Source organism: Sclerotinia sclerotiorum, genomic scaffold (assembly GCF_000146945.2).
Source record: "Sclerotinia sclerotiorum 1980 UF-70 scaffold_1 genomic scaffold, whole genome shotgun sequence".
Lineage (NCBI taxonomy): Eukaryota > Fungi > Ascomycota > Leotiomycetes > Helotiales > Sclerotiniaceae > Sclerotinia > Sclerotinia sclerotiorum.
In genome coordinates, this window is record NW_001820835.1 from 2,029,987 (window position 1) to 2,054,699 (window position 24,713).

The 24,713-nt window shown below is 40.1% G+C and overlaps 8 protein-coding genes across 8 annotated transcripts; 1 reads left to right on the plus strand and 7 right to left on the minus strand.

Moving 5' to 3' along the window:
• Nucleotides 1-872: 872 nt before the first annotated feature.
• On the plus strand, nucleotides 873-1,554 carry SS1G_00791 (predicted protein; the record flags this gene model as incomplete). The annotated part of the gene is made up of 3 exons (XM_001598652.1): nucleotides 873-892; nucleotides 1,173-1,262; nucleotides 1,488-1,554. 3 exons carry the CDS (start codon nucleotides 873-875, stop codon nucleotides 1,552-1,554), a joined length of 177 nt encoding a protein of 58 aa, XP_001598702.1.
• A 536-nt stretch (nucleotides 1,555-2,090) lies between these two features.
• Nucleotides 2,091-2,375, minus strand: SS1G_00792 (predicted protein; the record flags this gene model as incomplete). Its single annotated transcript, XM_001598653.1, has 2 exons — nucleotides 2,091-2,177; nucleotides 2,322-2,375. 2 exons carry the CDS (start codon nucleotides 2,373-2,375, stop codon nucleotides 2,091-2,093), a joined length of 141 nt encoding a protein of 46 aa, XP_001598703.1.
• Nucleotides 2,376-4,088: 1,713 nt separating this feature from the next.
• SS1G_00793 (predicted protein) lies at nucleotides 4,089-5,789 on the minus strand (the record flags this gene model as incomplete). The annotated part of the gene is made up of 2 exons (XM_001598654.1): nucleotides 4,089-5,617; nucleotides 5,774-5,789. 2 exons carry the CDS (start codon nucleotides 5,787-5,789, stop codon nucleotides 4,089-4,091), a joined length of 1,545 nt encoding a protein of 514 aa, XP_001598704.1.
• A 907-nt stretch (nucleotides 5,790-6,696) lies between these two features.
• Nucleotides 6,697-11,114, minus strand: SS1G_00794 (hypothetical protein; the record flags this gene model as incomplete). The annotated part of the gene is made up of 6 exons (XM_001598655.1): nucleotides 6,697-6,787; nucleotides 6,874-6,894; nucleotides 7,475-7,858; nucleotides 7,961-9,084; nucleotides 9,296-10,919; nucleotides 11,008-11,114. The coding sequence occupies 6 exons, from the start codon at nucleotides 11,112-11,114 to the stop codon at nucleotides 6,697-6,699; spliced, it is 3,351 nt and encodes a 1,116-aa protein (XP_001598705.1).
• A 997-nt stretch (nucleotides 11,115-12,111) lies between these two features.
• SS1G_00795 (hypothetical protein) lies at nucleotides 12,112-15,173 on the minus strand (the record flags this gene model as incomplete). The annotated part of the gene is made up of 10 exons (XM_001598656.1): nucleotides 12,112-12,775; nucleotides 12,827-12,995; nucleotides 13,081-13,476; nucleotides 13,533-13,592; nucleotides 13,660-13,679; nucleotides 13,728-13,783; nucleotides 13,867-14,060; nucleotides 14,398-14,527; nucleotides 14,980-14,998; nucleotides 15,142-15,173. The coding sequence occupies 10 exons, from the start codon at nucleotides 15,171-15,173 to the stop codon at nucleotides 12,112-12,114; spliced, it is 1,740 nt and encodes a 579-aa protein (XP_001598706.1).
• A 684-nt stretch (nucleotides 15,174-15,857) lies between these two features.
• SS1G_00796 (mitochondrial phosphate carrier protein) lies at nucleotides 15,858-17,041 on the minus strand (the record flags this gene model as incomplete). The annotated part of the gene is made up of 4 exons (XM_001598657.1): nucleotides 15,858-15,931; nucleotides 15,987-16,300; nucleotides 16,352-16,771; nucleotides 16,881-17,041. The coding sequence occupies 4 exons, from the start codon at nucleotides 17,039-17,041 to the stop codon at nucleotides 15,858-15,860; spliced, it is 969 nt and encodes a 322-aa protein (XP_001598707.1).
• Nucleotides 17,042-17,892: 851 nt separating this feature from the next.
• Nucleotides 17,893-18,018, minus strand: SS1G_00797 (predicted protein; the record flags this gene model as incomplete). Its single annotated transcript, XM_001598658.1, has 1 exon — nucleotides 17,893-18,018. The coding sequence occupies one exon, from the start codon at nucleotides 18,016-18,018 to the stop codon at nucleotides 17,893-17,895; it is 126 nt and encodes a 41-aa protein (XP_001598708.1).
• A 3,434-nt stretch (nucleotides 18,019-21,452) lies between these two features.
• Nucleotides 21,453-22,003, minus strand: SS1G_00798 (predicted protein; the record flags this gene model as incomplete). The annotated part of the gene is made up of 3 exons (XM_001598659.1): nucleotides 21,453-21,542; nucleotides 21,636-21,735; nucleotides 21,915-22,003. The coding sequence occupies 3 exons, from the start codon at nucleotides 22,001-22,003 to the stop codon at nucleotides 21,453-21,455; spliced, it is 279 nt and encodes a 92-aa protein (XP_001598709.1).
• Between the last annotated feature and the right edge of the window lie 2,710 nt (nucleotides 22,004-24,713).

The following is a 24,713-nucleotide window of genomic DNA, read 5'->3' on the forward strand; positions in this document are numbered from 1 at the left end:
ATTTGGCGAAAAGAACACACGACTATCAAATTTCTCTTCCTCCACCATACCAATCTATCCTCGTCAATAATCCTTGTAACGACGATGGGATTTACTCCAAATCTCAAATTAACTAGGATCAACATCTCCAAAATAATTTCTAAAAATATTAAAACTTCCAAAGATTGAGGCCCAAAATATCGTTATTCCAGATCGCTCTTTGGGTTCGGCTTTGGTGTGACTTAAGGAAGGTGGTATGGCTATCAATGGTCTAAACGAAACAAAAAGATGAATGCGTATGGTCGTGCATATATAGTTACCAAAATTCGACTGCGCGCTAACTGAGATCTTGGCGTCTTGGTCGGACGCTTCTGGTCGTATAAAACTGTCGCCAAGACGCTGTCATGGGCTGAAAAAGTTTTAAGTCGCTGGATAAATACTTCGTGGGGGTCATCCCACGGGCATCTAGAAAGTATTGTAGATAAAAGTACATGTTAAGCGCAGATAAGGCGGACACTTTGGATTGCAGAAGAGTTGGAGTCTTGTCTCCTTCTATTTTCATATCGAAAGCCGGAGATTCTGCAGCCTTCATGCGCTGTGGAGAGCTAATGCAAGTCAACTTGGGGGCGGAGAGATTCTAGAAGATGGGGTTTCCTTCCGTTTCACTGCATATGCATGCACAGAATTGGGGATTAGATGATTCGAGTCAGGTATTGACTCTGTCTCCGAGAGTTTCCCGCTGCGGAATCTTGGGCCGTTGCATTTTAGAACAGCAGTGCGCACAACGGCAAGCATGCTCATGTATTTTGAAATGATCCCAGGCTAACCTTCCATCGTGGTTCGGCCGGTCCCGCTTCTTCCTGCCTCTCCCTAGTAACAGATCCATTTTCAACATGGGATTTGACGAGATCCAGTAATTCTTCCATGCTCACTGGAGTATATTCATTAACTACTTCGGAAGGACCCCAAAAGATAGAGACCTCGAAATCACCAATCTCTCGCTTCCACGAGTTTGCAAATGCAAATCATCTTCATCCAACTCCTTGAGATTTATTCTTTTACACGCTTTCGCTCCACAGAATTCGTAACCCCAAAACACCACCCTTTAAGTGACTTACATCTTCCCAAGTCCCAGTGGAATGAATCCAGGGCAGATCATAAGAGGAGCACTGATATCCGCAATACTTCAACAGGTCGAGCCAAAGCAAAGCTCATACCTTTTCAAGGCAAGGTTTCGAGATAGGGAACAGACATGGAGTGCGATTGGAATTGGCGATGGTGATGTAAACCCTGTCCGGTGCTGTTTGTGACCTTCTACTTGAAGTAGACTGTGGAGTACATATCATCCATTGACTGTAGACAGCAACAACTTGCTGCCCTTCAAACCCACGTACAAGTTCTTAGATGTGGATTAGAAGCTCTGAAGGCAATTTTGAGAAATAACTAAACTTCCTGTTCTCACCAGGAGCCTTATCAGACCCAGATGATATAAACTAACTTGATGATAGGTTAGAATGGATAACCGATGATATCCGATTTGAAGATAAGGAAGCTGGTGTCTCGTCGATCAACTAGCTACATAGTGTTAGTACAAGGGAACTTTGAACATTCCGAATGCGTAATTGTAACTCACAATATCCTACGAGCTGAATATCTTCTTCGTGCTATCATCCTTCACTTGTCTCGCAATCTCTTACCAGATATAAAAGAATCGCATAAAGTAATCTCGATTGCCATCTAAAAGAGTGTTGGTGTCGAGGAAGTCATAAGCTCGGAGATTAGCGAGTGGCGTGGGAGCGGGGTAGTGAGACACGCTGAATATCAACCAAACGTGTCAAAGACTCCTATAACTGATTCATAAAGGGTAGACATATGAGTAATGGAAGTAACTTGGAACAAAATGTTTGACCTCTGCATGGTATCTGATGAGCGGCATGGTTAGTCTAGAGATGGGACATTAGTTCTGCCCCGGTGAATGGGCCTCGAATTACAATTCATGAGTTGTGTGAAGTGTATGTCATTTACCACGTAAGTAGGATTTTGAATAACATCGTAGCATTGAGATAGCTAGAATTTGTGCTGTATCCCCGACGCTGGCAGCTGGAGTTTGTTCACAAATTAAGATGCTTGGCGAACTTCTTAAGCTCATAACTGGTAAAACATCGAAGCGCAAGAATCCTGTCTCCATAAGAATCCGGCTGTACTATTAGTCTAAACTTTGGGCATTAATGTCTATTCAGTGCGAGAAAATTTGAAGAGACTTCCGTGTCTGCCTTGAATAGAAGATCCAAGTTAGTTTCTCCGCAGAAGTATTCCAGATGGGAATCTAATTCCTCTCCTACCATGCGCGTTGACATGCTTTCCACGAGGACGGCTTCTCCTGCCTTAAGTTCCATAGTCACCGCGCATCTTATTATGACAGAAAACCAGTATCCTCAATGCCGTAAGAGGTCCATGCCAATCCCCAAACTAGTTGTAGCCTTCCCAATTATGTATTTTATAGTTCGTAAGAGGTTGAAATCTCGAGGGCTCGGGGAGTATCCGTCGTCGATGTCAATTGGACCAAGCTATCGTCGTTTGATGTATAATTATGAAATGCACTCGCATCTTCCCAGTAATCAATGGCTTGAATTTCCGGTTAATCTTGAGGAAGGAGTTTGTAGAACGTTTGCGATCGAGTATACAGGCCTATAACGAAATATCGGAGCAAGAATTGTGATGTGCATGGTTAGATTTGTAACGATGCAAAGCCGTTTGCTGCGTCTAAGGAACGCCCCGATCAAGAATGTTATGTTGTGCAACTGAAGTTATCCGCGGAGAATATCCGACCATGATTGTTCAAGTAATTTGGGAGACTTACATAGCGGTACTTTTTGAAAATTCGGGTCTAGACTACACTGCTGCTTACGTAACCATCGTCACTTCCGAGCTTCTCGCATAATATTCTTCTTCACCTCCTTCTTACCAACACATACAGCTATAGAATATTGATTCCGATGTTCTATTGTCTTTTACTTACAACACGAAACACTATTCGTATGCAAGAGCCCCGTGTTTTTAAAATTAAGATAATCATTTACCTATTCTCGTCACCGAGTGGATACGATGAGCCCATTGAAATTAGGTTTTTAATTTGATCACTTCATATTTGGCAATCAGACTTCCTCAGGATATAAAGTATCCGTATAAACATATATAAATTGTGCTTCCGTCCATCTTTCAAGAGTTCCAAGAGTTTGAATTCCAAGTGTTACTCGAATCCTCCGGATGCCTATGTCCGATCCAGATAGTCTCTGGGAAAGCTCCAAGAAAGAATGAATTCATCATGTGCATGGGAGAGTTGTGTCTCCTGGACCATAAGGTTACTACAATCAACAGTGCATAGCCAGACTTATCAACCATTTAGTATATATTCACTTTGTTGGTTGAGGGTATATCACTTTCACAGCACCGAGTAAGCAAATACGATAATGCTAGATTTTAAATATGGTAATGCTAGATTGGCACTAGTGTTTGCAATAGAGCATATTAATCGGAATAAAATGCGAGCCTTCAAGTTGTTGGCTCAATATGAATAATCGTTGTTTTGTTATAAAACTTTCCAGTTTATCGCAGGATCGAATCAACAGTTTGCTATTCGAAGTCTTGAACACCCTACCATTTTTTTTAAAAAAAAAATATCACTTGTCACTTTAGTATCAACCAGGGCATCAGTACCATTTTAAGAAGATTACAAGATCATTTATTTGAATTAGTTATTAATTATCGCAGAAAAAGCCAGTGGTGAAATTTCACTGCCTTGACAAAAGTAATCCCCAAAATGAGACCAGAAACCCGCGTTCATATGCAGATATTCTGCCCAAATACCAAATTCTAAAGCTCACACACTATTGCTATATCCTTCCCAACCATCCATCGGAGAAGCCATGAACTGAGTAAATGGGTGTTGGTCATTGTATCTAATGCTTCATCCATCACATACCAAACCCTATCACAAGCTTTTTTATCTTATGATCCGCGCATACCAACTATTTTCTCCCATCTATCATCCTTTCCCTCATACCCAAAACACTCCTCACCTCACCCCAAACTCAGCCTCAAACTTCACCTTACACCTTTTCACCAGAAAGCTCCTCAGTAGAAATCTTCTTAGTCCATCCAGGAACATACGACACAGCTTCTGATATCAGCACAGTAAATGCCATAATAGCAATCACATAAGCACAAGCGAATGCGAACCATGTCAAGAGTACCCAAATTATTTTTAAATCCTGCTGCTTGCCCACTTCATCAAAATGTCCGTTCAGTACCTTGTCCACTTGACTAGTAGTGATTTCATCAATTCGATCCCCTTGCGTGTTGAGACCAAAGTTGGAGGAAATTACCTCAGCAGTCGGGACTACTTCCTTAACTGCACGAGCATACTTGAAAGGAGCCACTGCCGGAACTCTGGCACCGTAGGGTAAAACATGTCCACCAATAACATTAAATCCAACACCTCCACGATTACTTGTCTCTTTTCGAGAAATCGTAGTAAAGGACATCCACATGAGCCAAACAAGACAAAATCCAAATAAGATATAGGCACATAAAAGACTCGGTTTCATTCCACATGAAATCTTACATTTCTCTCGTAAAGATGATTGAGATGAGGTAGGTGTTAAGCCACCGCTAGATTCGGAACTAGAAATATTGGCAGAGTTAGAACCAGAACCAGAGCCAGAGCCAGTTTCGCCATGCTCAGAAGCACGTGGAATAATTACAGTTTCACTAATAGTGTGGTATTCATAAAATCCCGGTGGAAGCGTTGAAACAGAGGATTTCTGAGAAGTACGAATAGAGTGACTATGCGCAGGAAGAAGCGGAGTCGATTGCGAGGTCTTTGGGAGTGGGTCAGATGGAGAAGACTCCTTAGGATTTTGATCAGATTGAGGAGCCAACGGTTTTGGGGTGCCATGAGGAGGTGTATACATAAATGATGTATACGAATTGTAAGAATTTGGAACAGTATCAGAGGTAATCGGGGAAGCCATCTGAGTAGGAGGTAATTTGGGGGAAATGCTTGGAGTAATAATCCCTTTGATCGCTGCTGGTTCCGAAGTCGATAGATAGGTTGTAGGTAAACATTTTCCTTCCCCTGAAAGAGGATTACTCATGGTCGCTACAACAGTTGGTATTTGATGCTGGAAGGATAGCGGAAGGTCGAGATCAAGATCAAGATCAAGATCATCTGAAGCAAAATGCCCACTATCCACCTCTCCACCTTTACTCTCCTCAATAACCGAATCCGAATCCGAATCCAAGCCAGTCGCATCCATCACCAACGCACCTCTACCCTCCAAACCCTCCTCAACACCCCCCACAATCCCGATCGGAGATATACGAATCAGAGTCTCATCCCTACAACGCTTCAATCTCGCACTCTTAGGAATCTTCGATTTCCCTTTTCTATTCCGCTTTACTCGAGCTGGAATAGTGCTAATTTCCAAACTTGTTGCATCTGTATTTGTATCTGCATTTGAAATAACAACAGGAAAATCATTTGCGGGGATATGCATCTTAATATGTGGATGCGCATCAGCAACTGCACTTTTAGGTAGTTTGGTGGGTTTTTTGCTTTTGTGGAAGGATTTGGAATCTGGTTGTGTGATGTTAGAAATTTACCTGGTAGATAGATGAGAGGAAGGAAATGCGGGGGAAGAAGGGAGGATGGATGGATGAAGAGGGGAGTTAGAAGGTTAGAATTAGAAGAAAAAGAGAAAAGAAGGGTTAACGATAAAAAACTCTTACTTACTTTTATTAAAAACCATATTGAATTGAAAGTCGTCAAGAGAGATTTTTGAAAGATTGGGTGAATTACAAAAAGGTTCTTTCTCTGAATGAATAATTTTATAAATCCAAATATCAAATTAATCGATTGATCGATCAATTAATCAACTGCAAATAACCTATTCTGTCCTTAGAAACCTTGCGAATTTATTGATTTAGTTGTGTATGATGAAAATACTTGGAAGGAAACAAGTAAAAAGATGCAGTTCTTATATCTACAAGATGGAGATATTAATACGGCTTGGCTTGTAAGCTGTAAATAAGATCTTACTAGCGAGATGATTAGTGTTATAAATTGATGTAGTAACTTGAAGTAGGTATTATTCGGTGTACAGTCATATCAGTTATGTACATCGATTGAATTTGATAGGTATGGTTCAAAAATAATTTGTATTCATTCATTCGAATAGAAAGGGTGTTTACTGAGATGATGATGATGTGATGGGAGTGAATAATAATTAAGGTGATCGAAGCGAGGGTTGTGAGGGGGATATAGTGAATTTGCCTCTGGGTAGGCATCTTATATAGTACTAGACCACTTATATTTGATGAAAAACTTTTTCACACCAAAACTCAATCATTTCAGAGAATAATTATAATTATGATTATAATAATAATAAAAGAATATTTTAAATTTATAAATATCAATATTTCGATCTAAATAATAATAAAAAGTTTAAAATTTATTTTTGTAATTTTTATAAGATTATATTATATAATTCAAATAAAAAATTATTGAATTAAATTTAATCAAATATTTATAAAGAAAATCGTAAAACATTTTTTAGTGTTACGTGACGGTTGTTACCCACTAGTGGCTCACGTGCACTAGCCCTGTATATAAAGACCTTCTTACTTAGAATCTTCTTAGTTCTTTAGTTTTAGATTCTAAGTGATTGAATTGACTCCGTTTACGACTTTTCCGTCACATTTAGAAATGTTAAAGTGAATGGTTCCTGCGTAGCACGTGCACATGGTACTAGTCCTATTAGGACTAGATTGAGAAGCTCTCTGTAGGAGAGCTTCGCACTTCACTAGAAGTTAGATAGTAAGTGATTAATATACTAGACCAATATAGTCTCAGTTCTGTCCTATTAGCTTCCCACTATCCCCTGTGTAAGGTCATTCCTTTTAATAATTTTTAAAATAAAAAAATTCAAGTGTTAATGTTTTATATAAATTTTGATATAATTTTTGTCACACTCAAGAATACTGGGTAAAGTATCTTGTATTAGAAAATACTAAGCTAAGGAAAAAAAAAGAAGGAAAACAAGAGTAGCGAGTTTTCCTGTGATTAAATACAAATGGGGCGTGCCACGTGACCCGCAGGTGTGAGACGCCACAAATAGTAGGATTACACTAAAGTAATAAAGAGTACCAGAGACGGGAAAAACTTTCACAAAATATATGTAATTTATAAATTTATTTTATATATATCTCTAGCTAAATAAGTAGATAGCTATTCTAATAATTCCTACTTATCACTCATCTCTCCCCTCAAAATCATCCTACCCCAACCCCAACCCCATCCTCTCTATCCTCTATCCCCCAATCCCCATCTCCCACATCCCACACCCTCTCACACCCAACTCAACCCAACCCAAACCTAACGCAGCCCAACCTTCTACCCAAACGCAACACACCTACCCAAACTCAACACACCTACCCAACCCCCTCAAAAAACCCCAGCATATCCCCCGGCAAATACTCCAACCAAGGAATCATGTCCTCGCCCAAACCCCTCATATCGATATCCTGACTCTCCATCATCATATCGCCGACGCCCATATTGTTTCCTAGACTCATTCCCATGTATCCATTTGTATGCGCTGCGTATACATTTCCATTTCCATTTCCACTTCCACTTCCACTTCCACTTCCACTTCCACTTCCACTTCCACTTCCACTTCCACTTCCACTTCCACTTCCACTTCCACTTCCACTTCCACTTCCACTTCCACTTCCATGTGCATTTCCATGTGTATTCCCCGTACCATTATGCAAGTTATTATTCCCATGCGAGTTGTTTGCCGTATTATTATGATTGTGACTGTGACTGTGACTGTGGTTATGATTATTCTGGTTATGATTGTGATTGTGATTGCTGTAGAAATTTGCACTTCCACTTCTAGACGGTGGGTGAAAATCATACCCACCACCACCACCACCACCACCACCACCTCCTCCTCCTCCTCCAGTAGTACTAGCAGAACCCGGTCTTGGAGAAAGAGTATTCCTATGTCCCGGATCAAACGAATGATGAGAACTACTACCCGGTGTAGCATAAGGTGAATTACCCGCCCCAAGTCCCAGTAACATTTCCGCATCAGCAGTAGTTGTTGCATCGATATTCGTTCCATGCATAAACTTTGGTACTGGAGGAAGCATTTGATTCGATCGTGAAGTATATCTATCATATCTTCCACTCGTTGATGTATTATCAAATCTTCCACTAGTCGAAGTACCTCCTGCCGTATTTTCTGGAAGACTTTGTCTAATAGGATCATAAATCATATTTCCCTGACCATATTCCTTATGAGATTTCATTTCCAGATGATCCGTTGCATTTTGATTTTGATACATAAGTGTTAAATTCGAACTTGGAGAATTGGTTGTTCCAGTAAGCGACCATCCAATAGCTTGTGCTAAGTCAATTGCTGGAGATCCTGGTAATGCTGGACTTGGTGAATGTGCAGAGAATTTTCTTCTCCAATTAGGTATAATTTCATGTCTCGGTTTCGTAGCTTCAGTATACTCTTCCGCGGTATACGTTTCGACCTCTTGTGGATCTATTCCACTTTGTTTTTGTTCCATAGCTACTCGAATATATCGAGTACCAGCCCAATATGATTCTATATGCTGTAATGCTTTGTGGCATCTTTGATAATTTTGATTTGCAGCTGCAGCAAGTAATGAATGTTTTTGCTTTTGATTTCCATGATGACTTTGATTCCCGCCTGGTTTAACCGTATCCGATGAACCGATCGGGCTATGTCGAGGACTAGCATCCCTGGAAGATGGTTGAGAAGTATGTAATGCAATTTCTTTGAGAAATGCACATCCAGCGATATATATCGGTTGACATGTAAATGGATTTCCAATAAATGATCTTGGATCAATAAGTTCGGCGAAAGCCAAAATATCAGCAATAGTTTTAGCAGATGACATGCTAAGTTCTCGACTATGTGGAAGTAATTGTAAAACTTGTCCTTCGAATGAATGCATTAAAGTTGGTTGATGAAGTAGCATGATTAAAGTATGAAACCAAAAATGGACCTTCATATCCATTAGCAAAACGTCCATACACCTGTGAGGTCAAGGTTTCCAAAAATCTGGCTGCACTTCATATTTCAAAGCTTTCCCCACTAGGAAAACTGTGAATCATTGAAAATTCATCCTCATCCAATATTCCAAAAACATTTAATACACCAAACAAAGTCGGAAAATGAAAAAATCTGCTGACGAGAAATATTATAAAAAAACTCACAAGTATAAAATTCGTCCCCTCCCCACTCTTAACAAAATGCTGAAAATTACTCGCCGTAAATCCTAACCGATGATCCAAACTCTGATACAACATAGTCAAATCCCTTTCCATGCCCGAAAGCTGTTGAATCAAGCCTTGCGTAACATCATCCACGCCTCTTATACGATTCAACAAATCCGACACCCTGCCATATAAATGAATGATTCTAATGAGAGCCGGGAACGGATCCGGCCATGCATCTTCCGAATTATTCGATACGGACGGAAGTGTCAACTCGAGATCTTCATCTTTAAGACTGACGGGTCGACCAGTGCCGGAAGAGATGACACGATCTAGCATTAGAACTGCCCAGAGCGTATCAATTCTTTCCTCTTCAATTTCCTTCTTTTCTTCCGCAGTAATAGTGGCTGCTGGTTCACTAGACTCTCCTTCATTTGTTGAAGATCTATGATATCCCGGATCTTTTTGACCTTGATGTTTAACTCCGTCTAATTTTTGTAATCCAAGATCTACAGCCATTCGTATAGCACATCCAAGATACATCCATAACGCACTATCTTGATTTGCACCAAATCCCTCATAAGCAAGTAATAAACATGCTTGCACCGCCCCAACCGTCGGACAAGGAAAAGTATCCACAACAGCCGCTTTAGCTCTTTGGGCAAAAATCTGTCCATATTCTGACTTCGGATGTGGTAACTCATGCGAAGTAGTAAGAAGAGGATGATCGGAAAATCTCGCGGCCAACGCACAAACCGCATCCACAAGAATAGGTTCGATTTTCTTTTCTTCCACCAGACGTTTGAAATTTTCCTGTCTCTTTGACAAAAAAGGATAATTACAACCCAGATGCGCAAAAAAGACTTCCACAAGATGAATGATTAATCTATTTACCGGTAAAGGATCATTAGGATCATAAAGTGGCATATCGACCGCAGATCTTGGTTCCGTACCTGCCTGAGATGGCGTTCCTCCGTTAACAGAACCACCAGTCGAACCATGCTTCGCAGATGCAGGTGACATGGTTAGAGAGGAAGAAGAACGAGCCCCCATACTTCTTCTCTGTTCCCGAACAGAAACAACCATTTGTTTGAATCCAGGTACGATGGCGGTTGGACCAAAATATCTGAAATATGGTACTCGATGACTCTCACTGATAGTGCTTTCACTAAGTAGCGGTTGTTCCCTTTCTATAGGGCTAATGCCATCATCTGGAAATAGAACCGTATCTCTATAATCAAGCCTTTGACTTTCAGGCGGATTATTTCCCGTGTCGTGGCTTTGTGTCCTCCTCGGCACATCTCTCATATGCAATTGATCATCTTCAAATCTCATCTTTGACACTGGCGTATTCGGTTTTTGTTGAAATTTTTGCGGTACCATATCTCTTGAATTATCCCTCAAAATTCCCGGCCTTCGAATCTGCGTAGGTGTAGAAACCCCGTCAAGCGCGTTCCCATCACCATCCCCACCCTCGGGAGTCCTCACCTCCTTTTTTATCAAGTTCGCAGCCCCATCTGAACCCTCCGCATATCCCATACATTCATGACCATTATCCGTACACGTTGAACAAAGCGGTCGTTTCCCATCACATCTCGTTTTTCGTTTTCGACATGTTCGACAACTACATGCCGTGCCACATTAAAGATTAGCTGAAATTTCCGGAAAAATACTCCTCCATTCTGCGCTCTTTCCCAAAACTGGATACATACGCAGCATTAACCCTCCTCCTCTTCGCAGGTGGTTGTCCCTCATTATTCACAAAACGAATCTGCTTCTGTGGTACTCCTCCTCCTCCCACTGCACCTCCCGTGCTCATATCTCCTCTGCTCTTATTTTTTCCGGCTTCAAAAATATCCTTTCAAGTCCTCACAGTGCCGCCCAGTAACTCTAGCGCTTTGATTCGCGCAAACCTCAAGCGCAGTGAAAGCCAATCCTTATTCACATCATCCGCCTAATTTTTTTTTCTTTTCTCTGTTGATCCGCCTGCCTTATCTCATCTGGTCTAGAATTGTTCTTCTCTAGATTCGTCTTATCGGTTCGTGCCTTCTCGTCCCCTCCAGGCGTTCTATTCTCCTAGCCTTCCCCGAATCTCAGTGTCCCTCTCCTCCTTTCTTATTTCGCGCTCGATTATCGAGTATCTCTGACCAATGTATTATGCGAATGGCTACCTCGTTGGAATAACTCGTTTTCTTAGTAATCTTCGTGCACACCGCGCTCTCTTAAAAATAGACCTTCGCTCTAAAAGCACTTGTGCAATGCAAAATGGAAAATAGAAAATGAAATAAATTGAGCGAAACCTGTGAGCGCCGACCGACCGTTAAACACCAAAATGCAAGATGAGGCAAAATCCCGTTCTTGATTGATTTTCCGGTCTTACCTCGTACCAGCATGTAGTGGATTCGACGCCGCAAATATTACAGGCATTAAAGTGCCGATCAAATTCCGGGGTAGTCCCTACGGATAGTGTTACGGATCAGCATGATAGCCTGGATTGGCAAATATTCGCGAATGCTTTACAAATTGAAATGTTTGGAGGAGTCGGTTGTAGTGTAGTTGGCGTCATGAAATATATATTTGAATATATATTTTAAATACTAATAAATCTTTATAAAATCTAACTAAAAATCCACGTATTTGTCGTTCTCAATTCATAGGTCATCAATTCGTCATCCATCTTCCCATTTTCATGCTTCCAATCACCATCAATCAATCCATCATTCCATTCGTACTTTCATCATCCATCCTTCAAATCCCCTCTTGATACCCAATCTCAGCCGCAGACCAGAGTTCAAAATCCACTAACTATCCCCGAATTAACAAATAGCATGAGTCTTTCCGGTCTTCCCCTGCAAGCTGTGCTTCTCATTTTTGTAATGAGGATGATTATGCTTGCTCTTTCCAACATGAGTAGAATGCATCTTAATATATTCTTGATTCTTCTTAATTGTTTCCTTGTCCATCTCATTCAAGACACTGCAGCACAGTTTAATGTCATTCAATAACTGATCGCATCTAGATTTGCTGAAATCCTCACGGACAACTACACGTAACATCTTGAGATTTTCGGTCTTGGGTGCCATGGTATATGCTGGAACAACCCATCCACGTTGACGAAGTTGATGAGCAATTGCGAATTCATCGTAATGTTTGTCGGATTCAGGGTCGATGCGGAAGGCAACGAGTGGGAGACCTCTGCCGTTCTTTTGAGACATGATGATGAATCCGAGTTGCTGAAGAGAATCGGAGAGGTAGTCGGCGGTTCTTGTCAAATTGTTCATGATAGAACGGTAACCTTTCTTACCAAGACGAATGAGTTGATAATATTGAGCAATAACTTGCGAAGCACCCTTGGAAAAGTTAAGAGTGAAGGAAGCTTGATCAGCACCAAGGTAATTGATGTTGAAGACTAGCTCCTTTGGAAGGTATTCTGGTGCTCTCCAGACAATCCAGCCAACACCTGGATAGACTAATCCATACCTAAAAATATGTTAGCCGTTGTCAAAATAATCGAAGCCCATTCAAGCATACTTGTGACCACTAGTGTTGATAGAAACAACCTTTTCTAATCTGAAATCCCACTCCAATTCAGGACAAACGAATGGTGCCACGAATCCACCAGACGCAGCATCGATGTGAATGACAGTATCAATGTTCTTCTTGATCAAAAGATCATTGACAGCTTTAGCATCCTCATACTCTAAATTCAAAATAGGGGATCAGTAATATTCTATCAAGAGAGATTTCGGTGGAAAAGAGGGGGAAAACAAAAAAGAAAGACTGACCTCCAGTATAAGTAGTTCCCAAGATGACACATATACCAATAGTATTCTCATCCACCAAATTAACTGTCTCCTCTGGATCGATAACATATCTATCCGGAGTACAGTAAACATATTTCTCCTCAACCTCAAAATATCTCGCTGCCTTTTCCCAACAGACCTGAACAGCAGAGGACATAACAATATTAGGATTATTTGTTGATTTTCCGGCGGCAATCCGAGCATTCTTCCAACGTTTCTTCATGGCCAAAACTGCCAACATGATAGCTTCGGAGGAACCGACGGTCGAAGTTCCCACAGCGGCATCACCTTCTGCATTTGTAGGAGCGTTGAATAGACGGCCAATCATGGATACACATCGGTTTTGGATATCGGCACTTTGAGGGTATTCTTCGTAGTCTAGTTTAATGGGTTAGCACGAGTATGGAGTATTGAAAGTAGCGAGAATAATTTACCTATAAAGTTTTTGCTGAAACTCTCTGTCATGAGATCTTCTACTTCTTTCTCCATATACGCTGGATTATTGTTAGACGCGGAACCGTGGTTCAAATCAAACATTGATGAGATAATTCATAGACTCACTAGTAACAAAAGAAGCCAAGCTATTAAAAATCAGTATCTGCCACAATAATACGGAAATTTAGACCTACTTAAGCATAGGGTTTCCATCAAGAGATAAATCATCCTTAATCATACGATACGCAACCTATTTATCCGCAGAAAATTAGCTCCCACTCAGATTCAATTTTCACACTCCCTCAAAGCTTCGAAGATTATTAGAGCACACACCTCTTTTGGCATTTCACCCTCTGGCATTTCATGTCGAGGAAGATCCTGAGCGGCAAATTTAGAACCATAGACGCTAGTAGTGAAGGCATCCTCCTCGCTCGAAGCAGCCATTGTAAGTTTTTTGAGGCCCTCAACGAGAGGAGCAGTCACATTTTGCTCGCTGGGGATTTGAGACAAGTGAACCATGATTGCGGCTGTTTCTGTGGTGAGGTTAGAAAGTCAATTGATATTATTGTTGTTGATATATGAATTGAGGTTGAAGAGGTTGTTGATTTGAAGTATGGTTGAGGAAGATGAGAAACGAAGGAAGCGTGAGAATCGTAAGTTGATTGTAAGATCTTAAGACTATATAAAAGAAGATGAATCAGGAGAGAAGACAAAAGTGAAAAAGAGTCATTAAATCTCGTACTCGTGTATACATCGATAGATAAACACAGTGAATGTTGGAACTCGAGTGTTCGAGTATTCTCCTCATAATACCCTCAATATAGTGGGGAGATCCCTCTCGATTTCCCAATCCACAGCACTGACGAGCTTTTTCTGCCCCTCTTCCAGGGATACAAGCTCCAGCTGTTTTTGGAAGCTCGAGAATCTTGGCAGAAAAGCTTAGCTCGTTGACAGTATGTATGAAATCCAACTCTCTAATTGGTTGAATAAATCTCTTAAAATAAATATCCGATCAAATCATATTTTGGAATTGCGGAAATCCATGTTCTCTGCGTCATTCTTTCTTTTCCGCTCTGTGTAAATCAAGCATTTTTCAAACCATTTTCAAGCATTATCCCCTGCCAAGTCTCGATGTTTTGTTTACAATTCGGTTTTTTGGATCGGAATATCCAGAGATTGTGCGACACATGGTCATGGATTTCTAGGCCAGATAAAGATTATTGCATGTTTACTGGTTATCGGGAATGGTGTACGGAGCAAGAGAGAGTGGCTGTGTTTATCTGAGAAGAGATGTTATAATTGATATCCCCACAATAGTCATCCATCTGTTCATTAAGTCCATAAACTTCAAGGCGATGGTTACTAGCTAGGTATACAGTCAATATTTGCTGAATCCTATACTTTTGCTCGTATCTACCAAGTCCTACATTACGTCTCCATGCATACACAGTAACATCCAGCAATCCTATGAACAAGTCCAACGAGACTTTTAGTAAAATCTTACCACGATACAAGCTTTACTTATGTGGAGAGGTGGTAGATTCGTTACAATGGTGACAGGTATGGGAATTACTATTGAGAAGGATTCATTGACCAACCAATACTAACAAGACTTCCTCCCTACAATGCTCCCTGGACATTTTCGTTTCATTTGCCTGAATCTTCGAAGCCCGTATACTTATTAGTAGGTACATTGTCCCAATCAAAGTCCTTAATACGGACTAAATCTACCTCCGAAAGATCTATTTCAAGCCCTCCTAACCACCAACTTCCCAACTAAAACATTCATGATATCTATCTAAACATCTCATATCTCATCTGCAGACTAACCTCCAGAGAATCCTGAATGGTAGATATTCTGGTATCAATCAAAATTTCGAGCTGTTGCAACAATTTTCGGGCGTGTCTTCACGGGGTATGATCAAGAGCAGATGTTGAAAAAAGGAAAATCAAAAGACAGAGGACAAACTCCCGCATCAAAAAGTCACCATCACCGACTCGTGCCCCTCTTTCTCCTCACTTTCACCATGACTCTCAACATCAAATCGTAAAACTAATCAACATAAACCACATCCAATTGTCATCTATTCTATCGGAGAGTAAGTCTCTATTATACAGACAGACGCCGTGAAATATATTTCCATCCCTTCCCAATCTTCTAAGGTTCCAGTCCGCCATCTAGTCTATTCTTCTCTAAAAAAAGACAGACCGGAGTATTTTTTTGAAGACGAGGAAGAACAATCAAATGCATGCATATAACCCGGGTTCGCTAAACGATGTCCGATGATTCCGTACCCTTTCCACAACTGCTTTTATACAATCGCTTATTTAACAGCCAAGTCAACGCCACCGGTAGCACCCAATGCCTTCTTGATGTCACCGTAGATAGCAAATTGACCTGTACAAGATATCAGTAAATGAATTGGAGAACAGGAAGAATCGGGATTACTTACCAGCAGTAATAGCACCAACCATAGCAAGACGAGCACCAATACCAGTGTATGAACCTCTGAATCCAAGCTCTCTAGCAATCTTAATCAATCGGGAAGTAGTTCCCTCTCCTGGAAGACCCTTGGTCTTGTTAATCTTTGACAACATGGTATCAGCTGGTTGTGAAACAACGGCAGCAGCCATACCAGCAATGAGACCGGATCCCAAGTTAATGGTGGTCTGCATTCCATCGGAAGTCTTGGATTTGTCGACCTTGGCGTAGATAGCCTCAACAACCTTCTCAAAAACGACGAACTTGGCCATGGTATATGGAACTCTTTTTGAATATTAGCATGGTAATGATGTGTCCAGAGACATAAATACTTACTGCTTGAACAAGATTGGACCGAAACCAGCGTAGAAAGCTCCAACACCCTCGTTCTTCAACATCTTGGAGAAACCACCAATAAGACCATTGGCATATGTTGGGTCAGAAACCAAACGAATACGGGTAGCCTCAAGAGGGCAAAGAGCGATATCAGCGAAGAATTCTGCGGTAGCAGATGAAGCCAAGTAGACAGCAGTCTTGTTGTTAACAGCATTTTCGTAACCGATCAAGTTAATAGCTTGTTGCTTGAACAATTCGTAACCACCGAATTTGAATGCGCCTTGGAGGAAATAACCGGCGAAAGTTGGTCCAGCACCGGTCAAAAGAGCAGCAGCACCCTCTTTTGCAATAACTTGTCTGAATCCACCAATAAGTCCTCTGTTGTATGTGACGGGATCGAGTTGAATTCTGGTCTTGACGCTATGAAGAAAAATTCATGTTAGTATGTCATCCTTTCATGCCTCCCACTTTCCCACTCGTATCCAATTCTTTGCATTGCGCAAAACTTGGTAATAACTCCAATACGTACACATCAACGGGAGTAAGACCACCGTGGGTAACTGAACAACAGACAGCACCTGCCAAAGCAAATCTGGAGTAAAGTGCGAAACCGCTGAGCTTCTCTGGGGTGTTAGCAGCGACCTGTTGGACGACTGCATCCACCTTTGTTGAACCAGTAGAGCCAACCATGATGATTATCTATAAAAAAAGGATTGAGAGGAGAGGTGGTATTATTAGGTAGATACTTCTTCTACGGAGAGAAGGAAAAGACAGAAAAATATATCTCGTTGGTGGAGAGAAGATAAGGTGGTCAATTGAATAATAAATATTGATTAGGAAGAAAAACAACTTTGAATGTTCATTAAAACTTTTGACGCTAGGATATCGGAACCTTTCGGACTTATAATTAATTATTTGTGGCCTTAAAATAAATGAGATTGGTGCCTTATCCTGCTCGGAGAAACGGATTATTGAACTCAAGTCGCAATCCTTTCTACACGTTTTTTCACAAAGAAATGATGTTTTCTAGCCCATTTTATCCTTCAACTATCATGAGGAGGTTGACTTCGCGAGGATAAGTATATCTTCATATTTACCTTTTTGGAGGGGTATGTGAATTCTCCGTGTACTTTGAGAGCTACCCGGATGACGTAGGGACATCAATTATGCCAATGCGTCAGTTATCGTTCTCGGATATAACGGACTTTCATATTTCCAACTGGAGCCGGAAAGGAGCAAGCATAAAAGCCTTTGATCATCACATCCTCGTTGTATGTTGAAGAAGGATGAGGAAAGTAAAGGACTTCTTCTACATTTCCCAAAACGTTTGGTGTTTTGTTATACTGTTCTAGCTCAGATATTGTCATTGATTTCTGGAAGAGGATTGCCTGGCTTTCATTTCCCTACACCCACCCTTTACGCAAGTGCGCCCAGTTTATTATTCCTCGCTTTGTAGCTGGAAAGAGTCAAGCGAATTCTCCAACACTCAGCTACCTATTTCGAGTCTATCCGTTTGACGTTTGCACCTCTTGTACCACTCATCACCATCTTGAATCACGGCCTTCGTTGCCACACTGGTTTTGAGCATCAAAGGTTAAATCCTGCTGTACTTGGTCTTGACTTTCGGTATTGCCAAACTCAATCATTGGCACATCGCCAATATCCATAAATATCAAATAGGTAGAAGGTGGAAGGTGGAAGAGGAGGGGCACCTAAGTGTTAAGCAAAGATCAAAGAACGAATTCGGAGAGGCAGTTTTCCGTTATAGACGCACCTAGGCCTTTTGAATGCAAAGGCTATGACCAGCCTTGACCTCTCAAATTTCCCAAGTATATTCGAGGAGAATACGAACGGTGGAGTTTTGTCAAAAGAACAAGTCACTAAAAAGGCTTCTTTCGTGTAGATCTCCCTACCTATACTAAAACAAGCGAGTTTTATCTATCATACGATCTATATAATCACCCGTTCACGCGATTTTGATGTTGCACGCAAAGTACTGGAGAGTGGTAAAGATCAAATGTGCTCTACTTTCAGGATTCCGTAATCACAACTAAACACAAATATCCAAAAAAAAAAAAAAAAAAAAAAAAAAAAGAAAAGAAACCACTCCCCCCCCTCTCTTGCTCCAGCCTGCTAATTTTTCCGAACTTTGTTTTATTGTGTTCAGTTTATTTTGATCTTTTGTCATCACTAATAATTCTCACCACCGTTTCTATTCTGTTGTCGGTAAATGAAAACAGTGAAATTCCTCTGTTGATTCATCTCCCAGGAATCCGCAATATAACTCTTGGAGTGTCAATACATTTCAAATTATCTTGCCTGCCGCTCTTGCTACTGTGCATTGACAGGGCATTGACAGGGCCTCTAATCCACAAATGACAAGTTAAAAAGGCTTTACATATCAAAGAGAATGCGATTCTACTACGTCCTTTTATCACATTTCGTCAAGTATCTCCACAATCCGCACCATCATATTGCTTTGCTAGAAATAACCAAGTAGATTCGTTCACTAAATTTATAAAAGGCGGCCCTGCTCATCGATCCTACAAACTCAACCTGTGCCAGTGAAATGTTCGTATCGGCACTATGAAGTATAGTGCAGCTCCATTTCATATATACGTCTCTCATTCTTAACTCCGACCAATTTAAAGAAAAAACATTTGGGGCGACCCAACTATTCCGAGCTCATGCTCAAAAGTCGAGCTAAATATCTCTACTGTCAGTACTTGTACCATTATTACCATGCCAAAAGCATGATTCTCATTCTTAATTTTGTTATTAGACAATAAGTTGATTGGCCTGGGTCCTTGAGACTTCCACTAGAAAATATTATGGATTTACAGAGTATCAAAGAAGAGGGGCCTTGGGTGTACACCAAAGGGTCTTTCGGTCCTTGCTTATCTTGTTTCTCACTCTATCTCAAGCCTTGCAATGTCTCTTCCGAAGAGGTCATGACATTTAGCGTCCCCGTAGGATTTTTAGTGCGAAAGTCTGAATTTATCTAGGGAATCTTTCTGAATACTCTAATAATTGTCATTAAGAATCTGTTGGGGTGTACAGGGCCATGATTAGTGCTTTGGGATATATACACCAGTACAATCACGAAGTTATCTCGTCTAATACTGTAGATAGGTAGATAATTCCGGGAGGAGTATGATTGTCGTCCATTCTCTTCCTTCATTATCATATACTTTACCCTTTATCCAAACCAAGATATACACTTATATCCTTTCATCAAAATATCAATAAAAATTATACAGTAACATCATCATGAGTTTCCCACATTAATTTCCCTCGGTATCTAGAGGTCAAGGCTCCTTTTATACAATTCGTGGGCTTTTAATTTTTGATAGTTGTAGGATTATAGAGGATTATTAAGTGTTGTCTATATATTACCGCTGCATCTTTTCCTACCTCGTTTCTTAGGGCTGAGATCTGGGGTCTGCGAGTGAATCACTTTTATCGTGGGCCAAAGCGCTAACTACCTCGATACTGACCCAGTATAAAAGAAGTACTTATCGTATTGTTCTAGAAAGTAAAGAATTTGCAAAATTTGGTGTAAGACCTAGGACTCTGGTATCTGCTTCTGATTCGCAGTTAGATCTCCCTATCTGAATATTTTTCTGTTTGCGAGAATTGGGTGCGAGTACCTGCTTTATTAAAGTATACAAAAATTACGATTTCTGTCAAGTTATTTTGTTATTGTCATCAACTATCCTTGCTGCTCTTTCGATATAATCATTGCCGCCTACGGCTACTTCAGTAGTTCTACGTCACGACCCAAGCTAATCAATTTTCTTTCTGCTTTATACTGCAATAGGAACATTATTATCATGTGGAATGTCAAATATGCATTCCAACATTACTTCTAAATCCATATCGTGACAAAAGCTTCTTGCCGACAGAACGTAGAAAAGTATTTCCTTTATATACCCCCTCAATCAGTCTACTGAAGCTAAACTCCGACATTCCCTTTTTTTCTATATATGTCTACTTGTTCCATATCAAGTAATGTATGCGAAATGTCTTGTTTATATAAAGCTCCATCATTTTGTAATCTTGCATTTTGTATCTCACATTACGATAATACGATTTGGCACTGGAGGACTTGCTGCTTGCTGCGTCATTACGGCGCGCTTTCCTTTTCATATTTACGAATCAGAGCACCGAGCGTTACGATTCTTGTGATATTACCCAGAGCCTATTATTTACCAAGGCATCATCGCTTGGAGAACTCTCGTCGTTTGTCGTTTGTCGCTTGTTGTCGTTGAGATATCATGAGTCATTATCTACCGCTATTTACCAGTCTCGAAAAATTATTCTCATGTGAATTTTCGTTTTTATCAACATCACATCATAGTTTCTCCGTTTTTTTCCGCTACAAGTATTTAATGCCGTCGATTACTCCTACTACTTACCTATTTCTCGCAATTTACTATTGTCCGTCCCTCATTTATGAGGATCTTTATCTCCCTCCCTTTCCTTGAACCCTACATGAAAGTGACTCACAAGTCAATCAAATACTATCTTCACTCTTCCTCGACTTTGGCAGCAGTACTTTCATCGTGCAATAATGTTTGAACGAGGAATACAAAATGTCTTATATAGTTTATCCATCATATAACCTGCTAGACTCACACAGCTCGGAAATTGCATGCCGCTGTTCCCTTCTAACACCTTACATTCATTTATTATCCACCTACCTACTGTAATATAAATACTTTCTTAACTGAACTAAATATCATAATATTCTAGGAGACTTCCCCTTACGAACCATAGATCGGAAACAAGCTTGTTGGTCCGAGGCTAAGAGCCACTTTGTGTAATCACTTTCCATTTTCTCAATTCTTGCTTCACTTTTCTATTTTGCTCTCTTGTCTCTGATCAGTGTCAATACAATATTATCATTGTCACCACTTATTCTCGAACCTATTATGTTCATGTCGTTAACTGCGTTATCGATATCTTCATATATGACCATCTCCTCTTGCAATTTCTCTTTCTTATACACACTCGAATCTAAGCCTCATAAATTCTCTCCTAAATATTATTGACTAGTAATAAACACTAGTTCTGTTATCACTATTTTAGCATTGCGTTATTACGACATTTTGGAGGATGGAGGCTGCAGCTGAAGAGAGTGCGCTTTGAGGTTCCACGCTTTACCATCTAAGTTTCGTGAAGTCACGCCCTAGTTATTTTCCATTACTTATCCGGAACGTCTATATAAAGCCCTCCTTTTTTCTAGCTTAATTCAATAGAGAATGATATGAATACAGTTAACCATGCAGCTGATGCCTAGTCTGGTTTCGTCAATGTACTGATTTGTCGTTTTTCGTTTGAATTTGTCTCTGGATAGAGAATCGTGGACAGGTTTTAATAGACTTTTTAGTATTTAATAATTGTTATCAACTAAAATACAGCGTTTGTGAATATGTAATAAAATGTGTAAAACTCTGTATTTTGATTATATGGATATCTTCATTGTCACGTATCAACAGTGTCACTATTCACTATTGTGCGTTTGCCTGCCTTAATTCCAACGGCATTTTTCTTTCTTTACATGCCAAATATTCCTGAATTTATCCCTAGCATCTCTCCAGAGCTACTTCGGTCACTACGAAGAAAATCGGTGCTGCACTTCATCTTCATTTTGTCTAGCAAACATCTTCAAATTGCCTATGACGAAGATGGGCATACGGAAGCTTTATATATTTGTACGGGAAGGTTCCACATGCAGCCTTACCTTGTTACTATTGTTTTACCGTGTTATAAAGCAAACGCTCGTTATTGAAACTGGTGACTTCTTTTATTCCACTGCCTCAAGCTCTAGCCACTCATAGAAAAGTTCAAATGTTTAAAACGAAAATCGGTATAAAAGACCTTGCATTCTTCAATCGTAACTCCTCGTTAGTACCGGAAATTTCTGCATCTTGAGCACAGGTGCATTTGCTTCTCAAGTTTTCCATTGAACCTCGATTAAGATTACCATGCCTCCCTATCCACACCTTAAATGAGAAGCATTGGGCTTCCAAAGCGAGAAGGGCGATGACAACAAGAAATCTTCATTTTCGCTGATTCGGTAACTATCATCATATCTAATGATCATCGCCAAATTACACGGCCAAAACGACAATCTGTACCTTATAGAATGGCAAAACATATCCTTACAGATTTATCATTTATTTACACTAAGAAGAATCTAAATTTGCTGCTTCTTTTACCCGTGCCGTCTTATTCTGATTCTATTCCTGAACCTTTGCTCATTTTCCCCTCGTCCTATTCAATACTTTCGAATCATTTTCTTTAAATAGCCTTAGAATCCGATGCTCCGAAGGCCCAAAGAGTTTAATACTTGCCAGATGAAACAAGATTTAAAGATATAAAAGCGTACAATATTACTATATATAGTGAGCCGTGACAAAACAAAACACAGGAATGTGGCATTATCAAGGACTGATTATATTTCTCACCTTCTTCTTCACTCCGTTTCGTAGTTTATCTTTATTTTGCTGTTTAACGAATTCAACTATTCATAATCCGTCATCTCGTTATTGGCAGTGATTTTCATCTTCTCTGTTCATTGGCAACACCCTAGGACACTATCGTCTCCTGTCACTGTCGTTCGATACAACTCTCTTACTGGCATCACAATTAAGTTCGTCATATCAGTAGCAAACGCTCGTATCGCAATCTAATAACAGGCCTGTCGCAGCCACCTTGGGACTTTCCCCCATATGTTGGTTGAATCTGGCGCCCTTCCCGCTCCCAACCCCCAATCCAGGTCACCATAGATGCAGACACATCTTTGTTTCCTTCGATCAAGAAAAACCTATCATCTCTTGACAGAAAAAGGATAGAAATGACTATATTTATATACTCATATATTTTATTTTTCCATTCATTTTATCAATATCCAATTAGCTGCTTGTATTACATACGCATCTAGGGTCCTTACAGCTAAACGAATTATCCACTTCATCCAGATTGGAATTTTCTTCCTTTCACTTCCGCATTAAGTAGCTAATCTGTATATTTATTTACCATTATAAGAATTAACCTTTTTCCTGGTACTAATCATCCACAAAAGAGCACTCAAATACACAAATTTAGGTGCCCATCCACTTCCTTCTTCTTTTGTAATAGTCTCTAAAACAGACCTCATATATTGATATACTTATCAAGTGTAATCAATAGGTGGTTTGGTTATATGGATTGGTTACAGTTAATCATGGTTATAAAAAATATAAATCTGGAATATTGTTTAATTATCAATCATAGATTGATTATAGATTTTAAACTTAATAAGTCTAGTACCCCCTTTCCGGGCCACCCTTAATATGGGCTACTTGTCACGAATCGTGGTTTGGATTAGTGTCCTGAGGCAGATAAAGGATCACGTGATGGATAGACTGGATAGACCAGTCTATCCAGGCTGTCCAATAGCAGTCAGAAGTATATAGTCAGAATAGTTTCATAGTATAGGAGCTTCGTGCTCAACTTAGTTATCAATTAGTTTACCTACATTCTACTTGTTACGATGGTAACAACTGACTAATTAGGAGAGCTTGGGCCTTATGCAAAAGCGATCAGACTTCATCGAATTAATATGTGATCTGGGTCACTTTAGGATCGTATGCGCATGCACTGTCAGAAAACACGTGATTTGGAGCTTTTGGAGCTTGAGAATCCAAAAGGATCCAAGGGAGCATGAATATCTATATATTCAGTATGAATTTCCTTTGTATAGAGCTTCATGCTCAAGATCAATCATTTAGTATACTCTACTATTAGTTACGAATTGCATCATTGTCATTACTTAAGTCCCTGCTTGACGCCTAGTTATAAACCACCTCGAGAGCCTAGAGCACTTCCACGTGATCTAGACGGCAAACCTCGTAACAAAATCCTATACCAATCGAAAATCAAAAAGTTTAAGATTATAAATCTCAATGAAATTAATTTCAAAAAATCTAAAGTTTTCAGAATTAATTTATAAACTGTTAAAAGGATTGACCTCACACAGGGAATAGTGGGAAGCTGATAGGGCAGAACTGAGGTAATATTGGCCTCGTAGGTTAATCTCTCTTCTAAGTTCTACGGAAGTGCGAAGCTCTCCTATAGAGAGCTTCTCAATCTAGTCCTAACAGGACTAGTGCCCTGTGCACGTGCTACGCAGGAACCATTCACTTTAACATAAACATATAATTAATCTATGATTCAAATTTCATCAAATTCTATTGATTAATTGTAAAGTTATGGATAAGTGAAAATCATGATTTTTGATGTAAAAAGGTGGTCCAAAAGAGGGGTGGTCCAAGAAGGGGGTACTAGAATTATATAACGTGGTTTATCAGCGAGC